The sequence below is a fragment of the Sinocyclocheilus grahami genome, unplaced genomic scaffold, assembly GCF_001515645.1.
Source record: "Sinocyclocheilus grahami isolate Dianchi unplaced genomic scaffold, SAMN03320097.WGS_v1.1 scaffold444.1, whole genome shotgun sequence".
Lineage (NCBI taxonomy): Eukaryota > Metazoa > Chordata > Actinopteri > Cypriniformes > Cyprinidae > Sinocyclocheilus > Sinocyclocheilus grahami.
In genome coordinates this window covers 185,342-203,960 of record NW_015505623.1, presented here as the reverse complement: position 1 = coordinate 203,960, position 18,619 = coordinate 185,342, and the positions used below count along the sequence as shown (strand labels likewise).

Sequence of the window (18,619 nt, the reverse complement as noted above, 5' to 3'; positions counted from 1 at the left end):
TTGATCTTTTTGTGGTGTGTGCATGACTCAATCTTGGTTGCTATAGGAACATGGCTAAAAAATAAAAAGTCTTGAACCTTTTATAAATTGCAGCACACAGTATAATTAATAATGAAACAATACAGGGAATTGCACTGTGGAAATAGCCTCAGAAGTTGCTTTTGATCACATAATCATATGGAACTAACTTTGTATTTATTTCCCTTATTTACATAAACTGTCCTAAAACAGATCTAAATCAATTCACGAGTCATTTACACAACCTTTGCATGTAGTTTGTCAATGCAATCTTTTTTAAACATGCTCTACATGTGCTGAAATACTACTACAGTATGTGTATTTACATTAAACCCCTGCCATATTTTTTTAGACCCAAACAAGCCTCCTTTTTATGTAAACTAAGCTTATTATAGCTTGTGCATCTTCAGAAATCACCATATTTGCCTGCTAAGTTAATTTAAGAGATGTTTATTTTCTGACGATCATGGCAGCAGTTATTCCTCAAATTTACATTTGACAGATGCTTTTGTCCAAATCGTCATAGACTGCATTTAATCAGTTCATGCAATCCCTGGGAACTGAACCCATGACCTTGTCATTGTCAGTGCTATGTTTGGGATATGGACAGGCTATCATCTGATCAAAATGATGGAGAAGAGCATTATAACTTGGCTTGTTTCCAGACTTTGAAGACTCAATTCAGGTTCTTGTATCTGCTGTACAGTCCTAGTCAAGTATGTGAGATCGCAACCTAGAGTTAGGAACGAAGCCGGAAGATGGGGAATTGCACTATGCAAATAGCATTCAGCATTGTAACCATGTTTGTGCCCGTTACATGTTTTGCATAATTCATTTAGTGAATCTGTCGCTGAACAACACAAACAGCAGGTGCAAATAAACTGCACAATCAGCAGGCGCAATTCATTCTTAATTAATCCCCCCACCGCTTTAAGTTCAAGTTTAAGTTCACCTTAGTTCAGGACCTTAGCATTAATGATGCAAACCTCTGTTTGCTCTTTCCTCGATTGTTCGGGAAGCTTTTTAGGGCATGTTCTGCTCCAAAATAGAGGCATGTTAGGGTTGTAATAGGTTGTGACAGGTAATCCAAACAGATAACATTATATCAAGAGTCAGTCACTGATCTTGGCCTAAGAGCTCTCCTCTCCTCTCCTCTCCTCTCCTCTCCTCTCCTCTCCTTGCAAATAAACTGCACAATCAGCAGGCGCAATTCATTCTTAATTAATCCCCCCACCGCTTTAAGTTCAAGTTTAAGTTCACCTTAGTTCAGGACCTTAGCATTAATGATGCAAACCTCTGTTTGCTCTTTCCTCGATTGTTCGGGAAGCTTTTTAGGGCATGTTCTGCTCCAAAATAGAGGCATGTTAGGGTTGTAATAGGTTGTGACAGGTAATCCAAACAGATAACATTATATCAAGAGTCAGTCACTGATCTTGGCCTAAGAGCTCTCCTCTCCTCTCCTCTCCTCTCCTCTTCTCTTCTCATCTGAAAGACGAGGGCAGACTAAAGCAAACCAAAAAATATAGAGCCAATCAGTGCAGAGCAATATTATTTAGGATTTAGCTTCACAAACAAACAAACAAATAAGTAATTGTTACCTGAGCACCAAACTGGCATTTTTAGAATGCTTTCTGAAAGATCACGTTACACTGAAGACTGGAGTAATACACAAACAAAAATTATTCACAAAGCTGTCAATGCACATAAAGGATTTTTATCTAGTGTCATGTAAAGATGAGGGAAAAGAAAGAAGAAGCCACAGAGGACAAGAAGAGATATCAGTGTCCTTCAGCCGTGAGGGGAGAAGGTTGTGCCCACTTTGATGAGGAGCGAGAATGCTGTCAAAGTCTGCCCCTCACACCTTTTTTAGTCTCATGGCTGCCATTCCTCAAATGCCTTAGATAATTTTGTTCTTTGCTTCCTCTCCGACATAAAGGACAGGAGCTGGTTGTAGATTGCAGATGTATTGCTCATCCAAGACTTAGACTTTAGAGTCACTTGTTATACATACAGTTTTTGCTTAAGAATAGTTAGGAAGACCTTAGTTTACCTTACAATATTTTGTATTACAAACTATTGTCATTAATTTGCCAATTTACTTAACACTTGTGCCAAACTGCTCTAGTATAGAGCAGTCCCAATATTTAGATTAAGTGAGGTGGGATATTTATTTATGGATGTGTCGTGCTACCTCAGCGTAAACATCTTATAAAGAAACCTGCAAGTGTGAATAGAACTTTGTAAGAGTGAAGCTTTGTTATTGTCATTATGGGAGACAGTGAAACTTTTAAATAGAGTGAAAACGGATAAAGCGGACAGCGTGAGAGGGAGAGAGAGCTGAAGGGTGATTCAATTAATATGAGATGAGCTGTCTCACCAACAAAGCATTATTTGTTTTTTGTTTATTCTTTCACATCACTGAGATTTTCTCCTAAAGACGTTCTCCCAGACAATCGTGTCTTGTTGTTACTGTAATTCACTTTCAGCCAATTGTCTGAGGCCACTATTAATTTTAATGAACATGTAAAAGACAAAGCACAAAGACAAAAAAAGATCACCAATTGCTCTAATGCTCAAGGTGTTGTGTAATAGTAGCCCACAGTGGATTATGTATGGTATTTGAGTGCTAAATTGCCTTCTTTGTGTATAATATGTAGTCATTTTTCTTTTATTTTAGCATGCTTTGTTCAAGTGTGATTAAGTGGGTTAGCCGATGTAGAGCAACCTTCTTTCTAAAAGACCTAATTTCATTACAGGTTACTGTGTCTGTGTGTTTCAGATAAAAGGACCTGAGAAAACTCTAGAAGAGAGACGTTCTAGTCTGGATGCTGAGATCGACTCTCTGACCAGCATCCTGGCTGACCTAGAGAGCAGCTCACCATACAAACCACGCATGCCACAGGTACAGTCATTACAAACACACTCCCAAACCACCTCCAACCACGTTACATTAAAGACATTCTGAAAGCGTCACCAATTTAGAAATTGTTGCATTTAATATAATATAGCATTAAATTTATACAAATGCTCAGTAAACGTTAAGGTAATATTGAGTAGCTTGCATCTTAAACACAATATTGCCAGTTACCCTGTCTGTTTTTGCTCCTCCAATGAAAATATTACCGAACGAAACCAAAAAAGAATCAACCATCGTGTGTCTCTCAGCAACACACAGTAGCAAAGATTAATTCCTGAATGAATCAGTATGTTTGAACAAATCGAGTGAATGAATTCAGTGACTCCTATTGGTGTGAAACCATGTAGCCTGCGGCCATTCAATTTTAAGGACCAAAACTTTAAATAAGATCAAATAAATTCAGATTATCCATACAAATGAATGTGGTTCACAGCAAGTGGTTCTCCATTATAGTGCAATTTAGGATGTATAACTCTGGTAAAATGACAGTAAGTCAGTGGCTGAATGTGAATAGGTATATAGAAATAATTGTTTCTGTTCTATATATTGTTTTTTTTTTTTTTTTTTGAGAAACCATCATTCACTATGAATATTCATGCTTGGTGTGAATAGGTCTTTGAAGAGGTACAGAGTGTCACCCATCTAGAGTGTCATCTATAATTCTGCACAGGCTGCAGACTTGAATAAGAACTCAAAATCTCTTATTTATTTTTATGTTATTATTTTAACTTATTCATTAGCCTTTAGTTTGGATGCGGAGAACCACCAACACACACACAAATACAAAAGGACATTAACTAATTTAGGTTGCACAATGATACAGATGAAAAGCAAATCAAAATGTGTAAGTGAACCAGTCATTTCTCATTTTTGGAAAGTGTTATAGTCTAAAATTATAATGACCCATATCATTAATAGATATCAAATGAAGTTAAGAGCAGACACTCAAGTTGAGCCCTAGGGCACTTTACTAAATAGTTCAACACACAATGAATGTAGGCCAGTGCATTTGGAGTCAATGCTGTCACATTTGGAGCAACCACAAGTCCCTCCTGTTGGCAAACAGCACCACAGATAGAGCTCGCCTTATTACATGGCTAAAGCTTAATAATGAAGAGTGCTGTCTCTGAACTAGAAACACCCTGCTTTTGGCAAGCGGTCTCTATTCCTCTTTTCTTCTCTTGGGGTCAGTCTATTACATTTGCTGATCTCCAGAGTCCTCGACAGGCACTCTTTTAAAATTATTATTGAGCATAAAGTCTGCACAAACACAACTCTGCAAAAAACTCACTCATAAATTGATCTCTGTACGTATTTGCAATATGCTGATAGCTACAGTGAGTGATGTCTGATCATGCCCATTTGTTTATATTTTGCATGGAAAGATATAATATAATATAATGTTATATCCTGAAAATCCTTTATTAAGATGTCCTGAATGAGCTTTAGGACTTCTATCTAATAAAGTATGTTCTATAGGTGTACAGTAGTTTAAATATATTAACAGAAAAACTACATCCACCATTTTGACATTGACCTTTGACCCATATGTTCTACTAACAGCAACCATGAAAGTGATTTGCTCAGGTGTTCATATCGATAGATAGATAGATAGATAGATAGATAGATAGATAGATAGATAGATAGATATGGATGGGTGGATATACTGCTAGACAGATAGATAGATGAGAGATGGATCGACAGACACTGACAGACAGACAGACAGACAGACAGACAGATAGATAGCTAGATAGAACAAATTCAGACTCATGAATTGAACTCTACCTATGGCGCTTACGCTTGAAAAGAGGTGCTCGTTATGCATTTCTCTACCATGTTTCTTTAATGTTGCCACTTCCTCTGTTCCCATGGCCTCATTGGATAGCATCAATGCTGACGGGGTATTGTTTGGCCACTGTATCATAAATACTTAGCATTCGGAACCCTACTCATTTGATGTAACGCATTTTACACAATGTATAACAAAGACGTACATGTATCAGACAGCGAGAGACTTTGAATCTGAGCCACAGACATGTTTCCTAAGACACATAGTCATGATGGAGCAACGCTGCAGAAATTCCTGAGGGAATCAGAGTGATGAGGGGTCAAGAGGTCACATATCAGTGTCTGAGCCAAAAGCTCTGTTTTTATAAAGAGCGAAACTGGCTTTGACCTCAGTTCAGGCAAACGCAGAGGCCATTGATACAGTATGGTTAGAAAACAATGTTGCTCTCAGCAAAGTGAGCCTGGTTTGGCAACAAGTACTGCAAACACACACATACACACACACACTCTGAGAAATATGTACACTCAAATTTAAAGCACACAAACAGCTACACTCACTGACAGTCGCACATTTTGAAAGGTCATGCACCTGCACACTTTTGAAGTGGCAGGTAAGTTTTTCCAAAATAAAATACAGTCTAAGTGCAGATCTTTGTAAAAGTACTTTGTGAGAGCTACAAGTAACAGAAAGGAGTCTGAAAGCTTTTGTCAGTAGACTTGAAAAATGTATACAGGCAGAGAAAACAGTGTTAGAGAGAAAACAGCCTGAGTAGTTTCTGGTATCGGGGTTAAATCTCAGGATCAGTCTCAGTTGCTCTGATATCTGCCTGCTCATTTGGCCATTTATGATAGCGTTTCTCCACCAGAGCATGAAATATGTGTAAAAGAGTTTAAGTGTGAGAGAGTGCCAGAATCATCACCTAGTGGCCAGCTATTATGTAAAGATTTTGGTGTGTTTCCAGTGTTCATAGACTTTTTCAATGACAAAATGAGAGATCACAAATTTACTGTTATTGTAGAAATATTTATTTTAAATTAACATTAGAATTATATGGAACTTGAAGTGTCTTAAAATGTTTGGCTTTTCCACATTTCCATGATGAGAAATTTCTTTCTTATGGGAGATTTTTTTTTTTGTATAACCAGAAACATGTTCAATGACATAATATTAATAATAAACATTTCAAGTGCCACCAAAGATTTTTTTAAATGTATTTTCTGTTTCTATTTCTATTTCTATTTCTATTCACACACACACACACACACACACACACACACACACACACACACACACACACACACACACACACATAGGCTTTTGAAATATGGGGACACTCAAAATGTCCTTATAAATCATCTTCTTGTTGCAATACCTATGTCATACCCATGTCATAATACAAACGCGCGCGCACACACACACACACACACACACACACACAGACACACACACACACACACAGACACACACACACACGTCTGGTTTGCTATCCTTGTGGGGACTCTCCATAGGCGTAATGCTTTTTCTACTGTACAGACCGTATTTTCTATTGTCCTACACCAACCCTACACCTAAACCTACCCCTTACAGGAAACTGTCTGCATTTTTAGATTTTCAGAAAACTTCATTCTATGTGATTTATTAGCTTGTTTACCCGTGGAGACCTCAATTTAGGTCCCCACAGTGACACGAGTCCCCATGAGTTTGTGTGTATTCAGGTTTAAGTCTCCACCAGAATAGAAAAACAGGTACACACACACACACACACTTTAATAATATAACATTTTATAATTTTGTTTTATATTTAATTAGTACTATTATTTTCACTTATTTATTGTAGTAGATAGTCAATAGAAACAGATTTTGGTGTTAAAATGTATTCTATAAAATTATATAAAAAACAGCATGGTGTATATTTTGTGATGCTGTATGAAATAATCAAAGGTTGAAGGTGTGTTATTTGTTTTAACTGTACTGAACCCACAATTTACAGTATTGAGAAATAAATTACATGTCCAGGAACAAATATACATAATTACTGTAAATTAATGCAAATGATTTTGGGTTAGCATTTGGCTAATGAAAATCCTGTCATTTCAATTCATATTCCAATTCATAAATTCAAAGTGACCCTGTTGTTAAATTCAGAATTTTGCTCAATGCTGACACAAACACGCACTCTTATGTACATTCCAGCTAATGTTGCTTCTGGCTGATTAACTGGATTTGACCGTTTTTATTCATTCAGCAGATCCTCCAGGCCTTTATTTTTCTCTGTCTATGTTATATGAATTATTAGAGTGACTCTGGGCTTGTTTAATGTGCCAGGTTTTATAGCTGAGGCCACTGGCACAGCTGCTCTCTCTGTAATCTTCCACTTGTACAAACAGTATCAGCGTCCTCAGTTTACAGCACTCCCAAATCACAGAGCCTTCTCTCAAAAATAAATAGGAGTGCTCTTCCCCTCATCCCTGCTTTGAGCTTTAAGGAAAGGGACTTTATCCCAGAGTTCGTGGAAACCTGTGGTTAAAGGACCTGCTTTGTGATCTATATCGACTCCTGTGTGTGTGTGTGTGTGAAATGGCAGCTGAATTTGTTTTGCTGCTTTGATGCTTTCCAAACCTATTGAAGAAGTTTCTTTGCTTTAGTTGGTGCTCTGTGGGTGTAACAAGACATAATGAAATGTGATCATTTGCTTCCATCATTCATCTCTCCAGCCATACCCCTGTCCCTGCAACACACACACAGTGGGATCCATCCAAGAGGCAATTCTGAGTTTGGCATAGATTAGCATAGACGTTTTCCCCTTTCGTACCCACAGTGTTGAATCAGAAGTAGTCTTTATGGGAATATAATGAATGGCTCTCTAGGGAAGACATCACATTTTACAATAGCTATTTTTACAAGATAAACCTCTACATAATGCCTCTTCACCACGTGAATAATATTAAATATTGAAGTTATATTGGAAAATGAATCAAAGCATGGAAATATTGTTAATTGATCTCAGAAAAATTCAGTCAACAAAATTATTGCGTATAAAAAAATAGATTTTATTAATCTTTGTGAGAAAATTTCTAGTTTGTGGAAATGACGCCACGACTGTAGCACAGTCATGATTTAAAAAAAAAAAGTAAATCATTCTAACATAATAAATATTGAAATGTCATATTTATTGCATTATTTAAATTATCATGGTTTAAATATGTAATAATTCATATTTTTATTATGGATTATTTTTTTACAGTTTAACATTGAAAGTTTGGATCTTGAACAAAGATATAATTAACGTATCTATATATAAAAGGCAAATGTTGATGGTATGGTTAAAATGTTTTGAAGACAGTTTGAATGTGGTTCTTTAACAAAAATATGAGAAAAGTTGAGATCTGTGAATTTTAATAACAATCAAAGTAAATAAAAGTGCACAAAGTTGAAGAAACAGCTATTACCATATTAACTGTTGAACTGCTCAGTGGCAAAAACTCCCTTAGAGTTCATTTGAAAGGTGTAGATCCCACAGATCTATATTTTTTCAATCTTGCTTAAAGCAGCAAGTCAGCAACTTTTTCCCCATTTTTAGAGAAGACCTTTTAAAGACCCTGACCTTGTCAGCAGTTCATGCATGCATTCTCACTGTTAGCCAAGAATAGGTAGGGAAATTCTCTGGTGCAATGCAAAATCGTAAAAGCTAAAATGTGTTTTGTAAGAACGTCTAGATCTAGATTGTTCCTGTTCAAGACGTTTCAGGTCTGCTAGCTTCCCCACCTCTCTTACAGCGAATGAACAGTCCTAGCAAATGAGATCAGTTGAAGGAGAGCAGATAAGTGTCAAACAGAGAGTTACTACCCGAAGTGCAAAGGGTCGGTCAATGAACTCAATCTGTCATTATCCAGTCAGGTGTCTGCGGTGACTTCCGTGATCAGGAGGCAATATATCTGTACCTTTTTATGTGTGTGTGTGTGTGCGGCTCTGTACACATTTTGATTTAGATTTTTGGCCTGATAATTCTTTTGGTTATTATATTTGACTGCAATTGCATAAAAATATAGGCATGCAAATCAAGTTTTTCATGTTTGCTTGGTTTGGGAATGACATCTTGTTTTACTGCGGCATTGACCTCTTTACAGTTGCTTGTGGATAAATTTCCCATCCCAAATTTGGCATTTATTTGAATGCACATGCTGGATTCATTTAAGAAACTCATACCAAAAATCTCTTTTTGGAATTAGCAGTGAAACTGTGATGGTTGGGCTCATTTCAACAAACCAAAACATTTCCAAAAGACTGCCCGGACCTCTCTCACAAGCATGAAAGTTTAATCGAATGAAGTCAGTAAGGCTGAAAATGTAGTTGTAAAACTTGTCCATTTAATTAAACACGAAAGCATAGAGTCACATAAATGTAACAGAGCCTTGTCTTATTATGTGACACCGTTTTGTGTTTTCGAATGTCCAACAGTAGCACATGATCCATGTGTAAGTGTAAAATCTCTTTACTCTTCATGAATTAGAGTAAAAATAAATTGTACTTTTACTTGAAATAAAGTGCTTTTTGACATGCTCATTGATGCATGTTGCTGTCTCAGTGTGTTTCATGTCTATTTTTCAAGGATTTAAAGGGATAGTTAATCCACAAATGAAAATTCTGTCATCATTTCCTCAACCTCATGCGGAACACTGTTTTTACCATTGATAATATTAACATTATTTATTGAGCACTAAATCAGAATATTACAATGATGTCTGAAATATCATGTGACACTGAGGACTGCAGTAATGACTGCTAAAAATTCAGCTTTGCCATCACAAGAATGAATTACATTTTAAAATATATTAAACAGTTACAGTATTTTAAATTGTAATAATATTTCACAATATTACTGTTTTTATTGTATTTTTGCTTCAAATAAGTGCGCCTTTGGTGAGCATAGAGACTTCTTCAAAAACATTAAAAAAAAAATCTTACCAACCACAAATAGTGTGATTTTAATTTTATTTTTTTAAATAAAAATCTTACAGACCTTGAACTCACCTCACAACATAAGATCAATATTCCCACGCCAGAAATCAATATTTTAGTTCAAACTTTCAACTTATAATTTTTGGGAAAAATTAAAAAAGAAGATTGACTCTCAAATCGCCAATTTTCCCACCTAAAGTTAGCACTCTGCTAAAAGGATCTGAATTGGAGAGTAGTCTCAGTCACAGAATCGTTCTCTATGTTTCCATCCCTGACACTTTGTTTGCTTACAAATTTTTGTCAGAGAGGAAGACATTAGGCCTGAAGGCATCTCAAGTCATGTGAGCCCTATACCCTCTAGGACTTCTGCATTATTAAAGTCTTCCACACAGTTTAGCACAAGCTGAGTGCTTCCTCTGCTGCTGTTCTCCATGTACCATTCCACACAGGCGCTCTGGGGTCACAGCTACACAAGCACACCTGATGTTATGCTCAGGGTCAAAAGGGTCCAGTGTTGTTTTGAACCCCACTGATTCCATTGTATGGACAAAAACAGTTCTTCAAAACATCATCTTATATTTTATATTTGTGTTTCTCAAAAGAGTTAAACAGGTTTGGAATGACATGAGGGAACAGTGACAGAATTTTCATTTTTGGGTGGATTAGCCCTTTAAAATTCAGATCCTCTTCCCAAACATCTCAGCTTCTCTTTTGCGTTTTCCCCTCTTGATTTGTGGGTGAAGAATGTGGTTTGTCTTTAAGGGGTTCGGTGACTGAAGTGTTGAAGTGAATGTGTGCACTGCTCATCATGTAGAAGGTGCTGCTGAACAGGAGGCGGAGACAAGGGATCCTCCAGCCACGACACCGATGGAGACTGGCAGACCTGTGGCGATCCCACCGCACAGATGGTGGGCTGAGGGTGAGCAGAGGGGCTGCCAGGAGACAGTGGTGGTGATGGTGAGGACTGGTACAGAGGTGGTGGGAGAGGGAGGCTTAGTGGGAGTTCAGGGGGCTCACGAAAGGTGTGTGCTGCCCACACACACACCACAAGGCCACTCCCAACACCGGGAGTGCCAGTGACAGGGGGACGACCTCCATGGTCGTTGTCCCACAGGCAGATAGTTCAGGACAGATAGACAGTTCAGGACAGACAGATAATTCAGACGAAGGCGGGAGAAGAGGGGGTATGTCTGCATATATATCCAAAGAACAGTTCACTGAGCTCGATTCACCCTCAGCCATGGTGCAGTGGGCGGAGCTTCCATCCGAGCTATCGCTGTCCATATCACTCTCCTCCTTGGCAAGCACTGTAGCCGGCTCTCGCACCTGGTCTGACGTTAATTGAGGCTCTGGCTCCGAGGCGATCCTCAGCTCTGTCGCTCTCTCTGGCGATGGCTCATCGGTCGCGGCGGGCTTTGGCTCGCCGTCATTGGTGGGCTCAGGCTTATGCTCCGCACTGCGGGGTGATGGTGGGCTTGGCTCTGGGTCTGGCTGTGTTCTGGATCGGGGTTAAACACTCTTCAGACACCGGACGATTGCCTCCCTTCAGCACAGTCCGGTGGTGTCTGGGAGGTCAACGGGCCGATGGTGATTAGCCCTGATCCAGAACAGTGAGTTCAGCGTCGCGTCGTCGAAAGCTGTTAAAACGGCGAGCTGGCTAAACTCAACAGCATAATCCGAAAGGGGAAGGTCTTGATGGGCTAGGACGATGAATAGGTAAGTGATATCCATAACTAAAAATAAAAACGGACAAAAACGGAAAACAAAACGAGGGGGAGAAATATAAGTATAATAAATATAAGTATAGACAGTTGGGTATTGCACATGTTTTATTGCAAAGTGGGGAGAAAATTTAACTGTTCATGAGGGAAGAAACTTTCCCTATGTCTGGCTGTTTTGGTGCTCAGTGCTCTGTGCTCTGTACGCCGGCCAGATGGCAACATTTCAAAGAGAGGGAGTGTGCTGGGTGTGAGGGGTCCAGAATGATTTTACCAGCTCTTTTACTCACTCTGGATGAGTGCAGTTCTTGGAGAGTGGGGAGGGTTGTGCCATTCATATATTCAGGTATTCCAATTCCAATTGACAATTCCAAGCAATGATAAAAATTATGTTTGCCACTTTGTCATGCTTTCAATCAACATTCTGAAACCATGAGAAAAATCCAAGGTTGGTTGAGCCATTAACTTATGTCTTCATTTAAATGAAACCTGTTCAGAAGTTCCAAACTCCAATTGTCTATTAAATTAAAACATCTCAGTCAGAGACATGTTCCACATCATTTTTTTTCTTTACTGGTCTCTTGTTCCTAATTGTGCTTTATTTCTGAGTTAAGGAATCAGTTCACAGACTCATGGGCTGAATAGGATGGGAAATCTATGATTTCTTTCAGAGAGGTTTTTTTTTTAGTGGTTGGCACGACCTTTTGGGATATTACAGTTTTGTGAATAATTACCTCACATCTACATTTGACATCATCGAGAGCGCTTACATCAAGGCTGAGCGCTATTCTTTCAGCCGCATTAGTCTCCGGTGAGAGGCCACTTTGTTCTGTTCTCTATATTGTGTTTATAGAGCGAGTTACATCACTAGCACTCTGTAACAACAATTAAAGTGCTGACACTTCGACCCACTCCAAGCTCTCAATTCAATTAAACACTTTCCCATCACTGTCTCTTCTCTGTCTCCCGCTCATAAACCTCTGTCAAGACTCTTCATTTACCCAGGCGGCATGAGCTGACGGACTGGATTGGGGACTGTAAAATCATGACTTGTCATTTGTCACTGCTCTGTTCCTTACTTCCTTTCCTGCCGCCTCCGTGAGAGGAGCCTCTCGGTTGACTTCACACTGCTCACGCTGAAGTATGCTCACGGTCCAAATACAGCTCCTTTCATATGTGTCTATGTGGATGTTGCGGCCCCGCTGGGTCAGGCTGAGGGCCTGTTGAACATTGTTGTAAATGTTTTAATGTTATTTATTGTAAATGCTCGTCTCAAGGCAATTTAATGTGATTGGTCCTTTAGGAAGGTATCATATGACTCGATTACTGGGAAACTATAGACATTAAAATGACATTTGTGTAATCCATGTCACATGCTCTGCACAAATGTGGCACTTCAAAATTCTATTAAGTAGTCAAAGCAAAATACATCTGTAAGATCATGTGGTGTGTCACACTAAACTGTATCATGCAAAACTTTTTTTTTTTAAGTTTGTTTAATCATTCATGCATTAATTCTTTCTTTCACACCACAGGAACAAATTAGTGCTTGTAAAATTAAGTTAAAAAAAACAGCATAAAATAGCGAAACAGGAAGTTTGGGCAGGACATATCAAAGGACTCTTTTTTTTGCTGTAAACACGCTTAAATTGTGTCACAGCCGTAAACTATGATTTGTTGATGAGTCAGTTGCAAGTTTTATTAGGAGGAGGGACATTCTCATCATAGAGAGCATCTGATTGGACAAAAATCTGTGTAGTGCAGGATGAGTCATAAATATTTTTGGCCTGTTTTTACAGATAAGAAATGCTATAAATTCAAACGTGTATATCAGCTAGAAGTCAGAACACCTAAGAGATACACTTTTCATTCAAACTTACGGTTACACTTTACTTGAAGGGGTGTGCATAAGACTGACATGACACCTTCATAATCATGACATGACACCTACATAATCAAGACATGACACATGCCATGAATATGAAGGTTTTTTATGCATGTTTATGACAACTGTCATTAAGTGTCATTCGCTCAGTTATGTAATTTTTAATGCAAAGATGACATTGTTTGAGATGTATTTGTTATGGGCTATGGTTAGGGGTAAGGGTAGGGGTAGGGTTAGGTCAAATAATGTCATATTTGCATTAAAAATTACATAACTGAGCGAATGACACTTAATGACAGTTGTCATAAACATGCATACAACCTCCTTCATATTCATGACATGTGTCATGTCATGATTATGAAGGTGTCATGTTAGTCTTATGCACACCCCTTCAAGTAAAGTGTTACCAAACTTACATACATTTTCACCTGAAATCTTGATAAAATTATTTACTTTTATTATTTAATTATTTATTTATAATTATTATTATATTCAGGCTGTGCTTTGCAGACAGTGCAGAGCACTATTCCAAATGTGCAGAAGGTCACAGAAGAACAGTAGTTGTCTGCCTTTCATCCGTTCATTCTCCATCTTCTCTGTAAATAGAAAGGAAGAGGTGTGCGGCTGCTTAAAGCTGCTTAAAGCTATTGTCAGCTTAGTTGCCACTCTGAGACATAATCCTGTTGTCCGTCTCCTACTAAGGAGAGCAAGATCTATTTCACATTACTGCTCCGCTGCTACAAGAAATGGCAAAATGAAAGCTTTTTGTGAGATAAATAATTCTGTTTAATGACATTGTCACGATGCGCTACTGTGAGGAGCACGGAGCGAGGAACGAGGAGACGAGGAGTAAACTTCCAACGAAAATACTTTAATTTACATCAAAGGAACCAGGAACACACACATAGCGGGGAAAGACGACATTCAATACCGGACGAGGGAAACTAGGGAACAGAGCTTAAGAAGGAAACTTAACGAGGGAATTAATCAGACACACCTGAATCAATGAACAAACACCTGGGAACAATAGACCACAATCAGGGATCAGGATCAGGAAGACCAAATAAGGGCATAAACATAGGGGAAAACTAGGACACAAGCTAGCAAAACATAAGATATAGGCACTCTGGAGGGGGGAGGCCCCTCAGGACTGGCTTACCCTGGACGGCAGGCCTCCAGAGCGGTACCCGTTCCAGGACCCATGGCGGATCAGGCAGTTCAGGGCGCCCTGGCGGAGCAGGTAGACTAGGAAGACATGACGGAGCAGGCAGACTAGGAAGCCATGGCGGAGCAGGCAGACTAGGAGGTCATAGTAGAGCAGACAGTTCAAGGCGCCATGGCGGAGCAGGCAAACTAGGAAGCCATGGCGGAACAGGCAGACTAGGAAGCCATGGCGGAGCAGGCAGACTAGGAGGTCATAGTAGAGCAGACAGTTCAAGGCGCCATGGCGGAGCAGGCAAACTAGGAAGCCATGGCGGAACAGGCAGACTAGGAAGCCATGGCGGAGCAGGCAGACTAGGAAGCCATGGCGGTACAGGGAGCTCGAGGAGCCATGGTGGAGCAGACAGTTCAGGAGGCCATGACGGAGCAGACAGTTCAGGAAGCCATGGCGGATCAGACAGCTTGGGGAGCCATGGCGGAGTGGCCTTGGCCTCGGCCCGGCCTCTATGGCCAGAGCCCTATAACCCCCCCAAAAAAAATACTTGGGGAAAATATCAACCCCTAAGACCCTCCGTGGTTCCGGGCCGGGGCCCTTTCCCCCCCCCCCCCCCAAAAAATACTTGGTGAACATATCAACCCCTAAAGCCCTCCGTGGGCCTGACTTGGGTACTGTGGCACTCCTTGGACTGGACGTGGGAACTGGAGCCCTCTCTGGGCTAGACTCAGGGACAGGAGCCCTCTCTGGGGTAAACTCAGGGACTGGAACTTTCTCTGGGCTAAACTCGGGGACTGGAGCCCTCTCTGGGCTAAACTCGGGGACTGGGGCCTACACTGGAGCTGGCTCAGGGGCTAGAGCTGACACTGGATCTGGCTCAGGGGCTGGAGCCAACACTGGAGTTGGCTCAGGGGCTAGGATGAGGGCTGAGTCTTTTCCTCCTCCTCCTCCTTTGGTTAAGGGTGAACAGCGCGGCCGGTGGGCTTGATAACAGCGCGGCCAGCAGGCTTGACATCAGCACTGCCGGTGGGTTTGACAACGGGCTGGTTCTGGATCGGGGCCAGAAACTCTCCAGACACCGGAGGATCCCTTCCCTCCAGGTTAGTACTGTGGTGTCTGGGAGGTCAACGGGGCGGTAGTAATTTGCTATCCAGAACAGCGAGTTGATGGTGGCGTCGTCCCGAGCCCGCAGAATTCCCATGCATACTCAAAGAAGGAGAGATCTCTGCTGGCTAGGGCGGAGAATCGAGCATTTCTGTCATGAACCGGTATTCTGTCACGTTCGCTACTGTGAGGGAGCGCGGAGCGAGGAACAAGGAGACGTGGAGTATACTTCAAACAAAGAGACTTTAATGACATCCAACGGAACTAGGAACACACGTAGCGGGGAAATACGAACATTCAATACTGGACGAGGGAAACTAAACAGAACAGAGCTTAAGGAACTTAACGAGGGAATTAATCAGACACACCTGAATCAACGAAAAAACACCTGGGAACAATAGAACACAATCAGGGAACAGGAACAGGAAGACCAAATAGGGGCATAAACATAGGGGAAAACTATGACATAGAGCGCCTGGGGAGCAAGACACAGGACTGACAGACATGCTGTTTAATCCTTAAGATCATTAAATTAATTTGTTCAACAGACAGATATACTGACAGAAAGAGGAAATATTATAGACATTAATGGAGAATAATTTGAATAATTTCCATAACCATCATATTTAGGTACTGACTTTTCCCCCCTTTTGGTAACATTTTATAATAACTTTCATTAATAAATCATTAACAATAATTATATAATGCTTAACTGTTCATTAGTTATTACATATTCACATATCTAGAAATATGAGATAATGTGCTTGTTTATGTTTACTAAAGTACTTATTAAACATTGCCTAATGATTAACATATTAGATTAACATTACATTATTTAATGTAAATTGAAATGCTTACAAATGTCATTGCACTTTTTAAAAATCTTCACATGATTTTGACAGATGGTTTACGAGCAAAAGCTTCATTAATAAATCATTAACAAACATTATATAATGTGTAACAGATCTTTAATTAATGCTCACAAATCTCATTAAACTTTTGATTCATGAGTAATCAAGTGTGTTTATGCTTAAAGTATACAGTATGCTTTTTATCATGAATGGTTTGTTCTCTCCCCTCCTTTTAAAATTAAAATTAACATAATAATTTACTCACGTTCATGTTGTTTCAAACCGAAAACTTTCCATAGAACTTAAAAATGTACAGAAATAGAAGAAAATCCAGACTGCTTTTTTCCCCCCAAACAATGAAAATTACTTGCGAGTACAGCTGCTAATCACTTTTGTGCTACAAAAATGGACAAAAAGGATCATAAAAGCATACGCAATAAACTCATACACAATATTCCAAGTCTCCTGAAGCTGTACAATATTGCTTTGTGTGATAAACTGACTAAAATGTCATATGTCTTGTTATTCACTGAAAATATTATTGCCTTCTCTCTCTATTGCATCAAATGCAAGTCAAGAAGTTATTGTGTGTATATTAAACAGAAGTTTCAGTGAATAACAACTTACATTTCGGCCTGCTGCTCACTCAAAGCTATTGGATGGCTTCAGAAGTCTTGGAATATAGTGCATGAGTCATACAGTATATACTATTTTTTATGGCGCTTTAATTTTATGGTAAAGAAAAAACCTTGTGCGTTTTGAAACAATATGGGTGAGTAGATAATTTCTTTGAATTAACTGGAAACATGTTTTAAACCATTTGTATTTGTGTTAATCGTTCCCTCTGTGACTGAACAGGCTGCAGCCAGCAAGACTGGGGAGACAAGACAAAACGTAGTGGGAGACAGAGATGGAGATAAAAGAATAGGAGGGGGCCAGTGGGAATGCAGTCCTCAACTGCCTGTGGCAGCCATTGACCTTAAGGTCAACATGGTAGCAGGTTCAGAGTTTTGACAGGAGCAGCCAACTGTGGAGAATGGAGCGTGCCCACTGGCACTCCATGTAGCCAGTCACTCTGCGTTAGTCTAATAAACTGCATAATATTGCTCGTGTGTCTGTTTTACACACATCCGACCAATCGCGGAGCCTGGATGTTAGTCGGAGATGCTGAAGCCGTCATTGGGACCTGCCTTTTTACATTACAGTGTTTGACCTCTGAGTAACACTACTAAACAGCTCATCCGCAAAAGCTCTGTCACCAAACATTAGTGATAACTCCTCCTCCTCCTCCCACAGAGACACGAGAGCACTGATTTGACACTTTGCAATCTGATGACTTGGTGAGAAACATGTCTGACCTGGACATTACCTCTTGGACTGGGTATCAGGAGTGTGTATCCATATGATCGTGATAGTCAGGGCTAGAAAATCATCAAGAAAACCATTTCTGAGAATATTTTTTAGAGAATTTTTATCCTTCAGTTTTATTCTTGTTTATTATTATTATTATCATCCTTTTTTAATAAACATAAATGTTCTTTTTTCCCAGTAGAATTACAGTACATAAAGATCAATAGAACAAGACACATGTATATACATGTGTGTGTGTATATATATATATATTATTTATCTTTATTTAACTAGAACATTTCATATATTAAAGCAACATATTTATTTAGTTAGTTACCACAATATATTAAAAGTAACTAACTAAGGTTGTTCAGAGAACATTTTAAACAAATAAATCATTGAATCAGTTTCGGTTCACTAAAATGGACAGATTGCACTGATTCAACTTTATTTTCTAATCAGTATATTATATATATATATATATATATATATATATATATATATATATATATATATAATTGTTAACCCTTTGGCTTTTTTCCGATATAAACCATTTTCTAAAAAATTGTCTAAAGGTCCATAGAACAAGATACATTTCCTGTAGAAGACAATATTTTCTGTGAGTATGTATATCATTATGGTTTTTAATGTAAAATTATTTGTTTCCCATGCTCACCAAGGCTGCATTTATTTGATCAAAAATGCAGTAAAAACAGTCATATTACGAAATACTATTAATTGGTTACTGTTCATTTAAAAGCATTTTTTTCTGTTTTAATTTATTTTAAAATATGATGGCCAAGCACACACGCACGCGTGCATGCACACACACATATTCCATATATATATATATCTTTAATTTTATTAGATTT

The 18,619-nt window shown here is 39.1% G+C and overlaps 1 protein-coding gene across 1 annotated transcript in view; it reads left to right on the top strand.

Annotated features, from left to right (window-relative positions):
* The window catches only part of LOC107552245 (lipoma-preferred partner homolog), a 206,543-nt gene that overhangs the window by 74,930 nt on the left and 112,994 nt on the right, over window positions 1–18,619 (top strand). Inside the window, exon 5 of the mRNA XM_016234101.1 lies at window positions 2,798–2,920. Coding sequence (XP_016089587.1) covers window positions 2,798–2,920 — 123 coding nt within the window. The remainder of the gene's footprint in view (window positions 1–2,797; window positions 2,921–18,619) is intronic.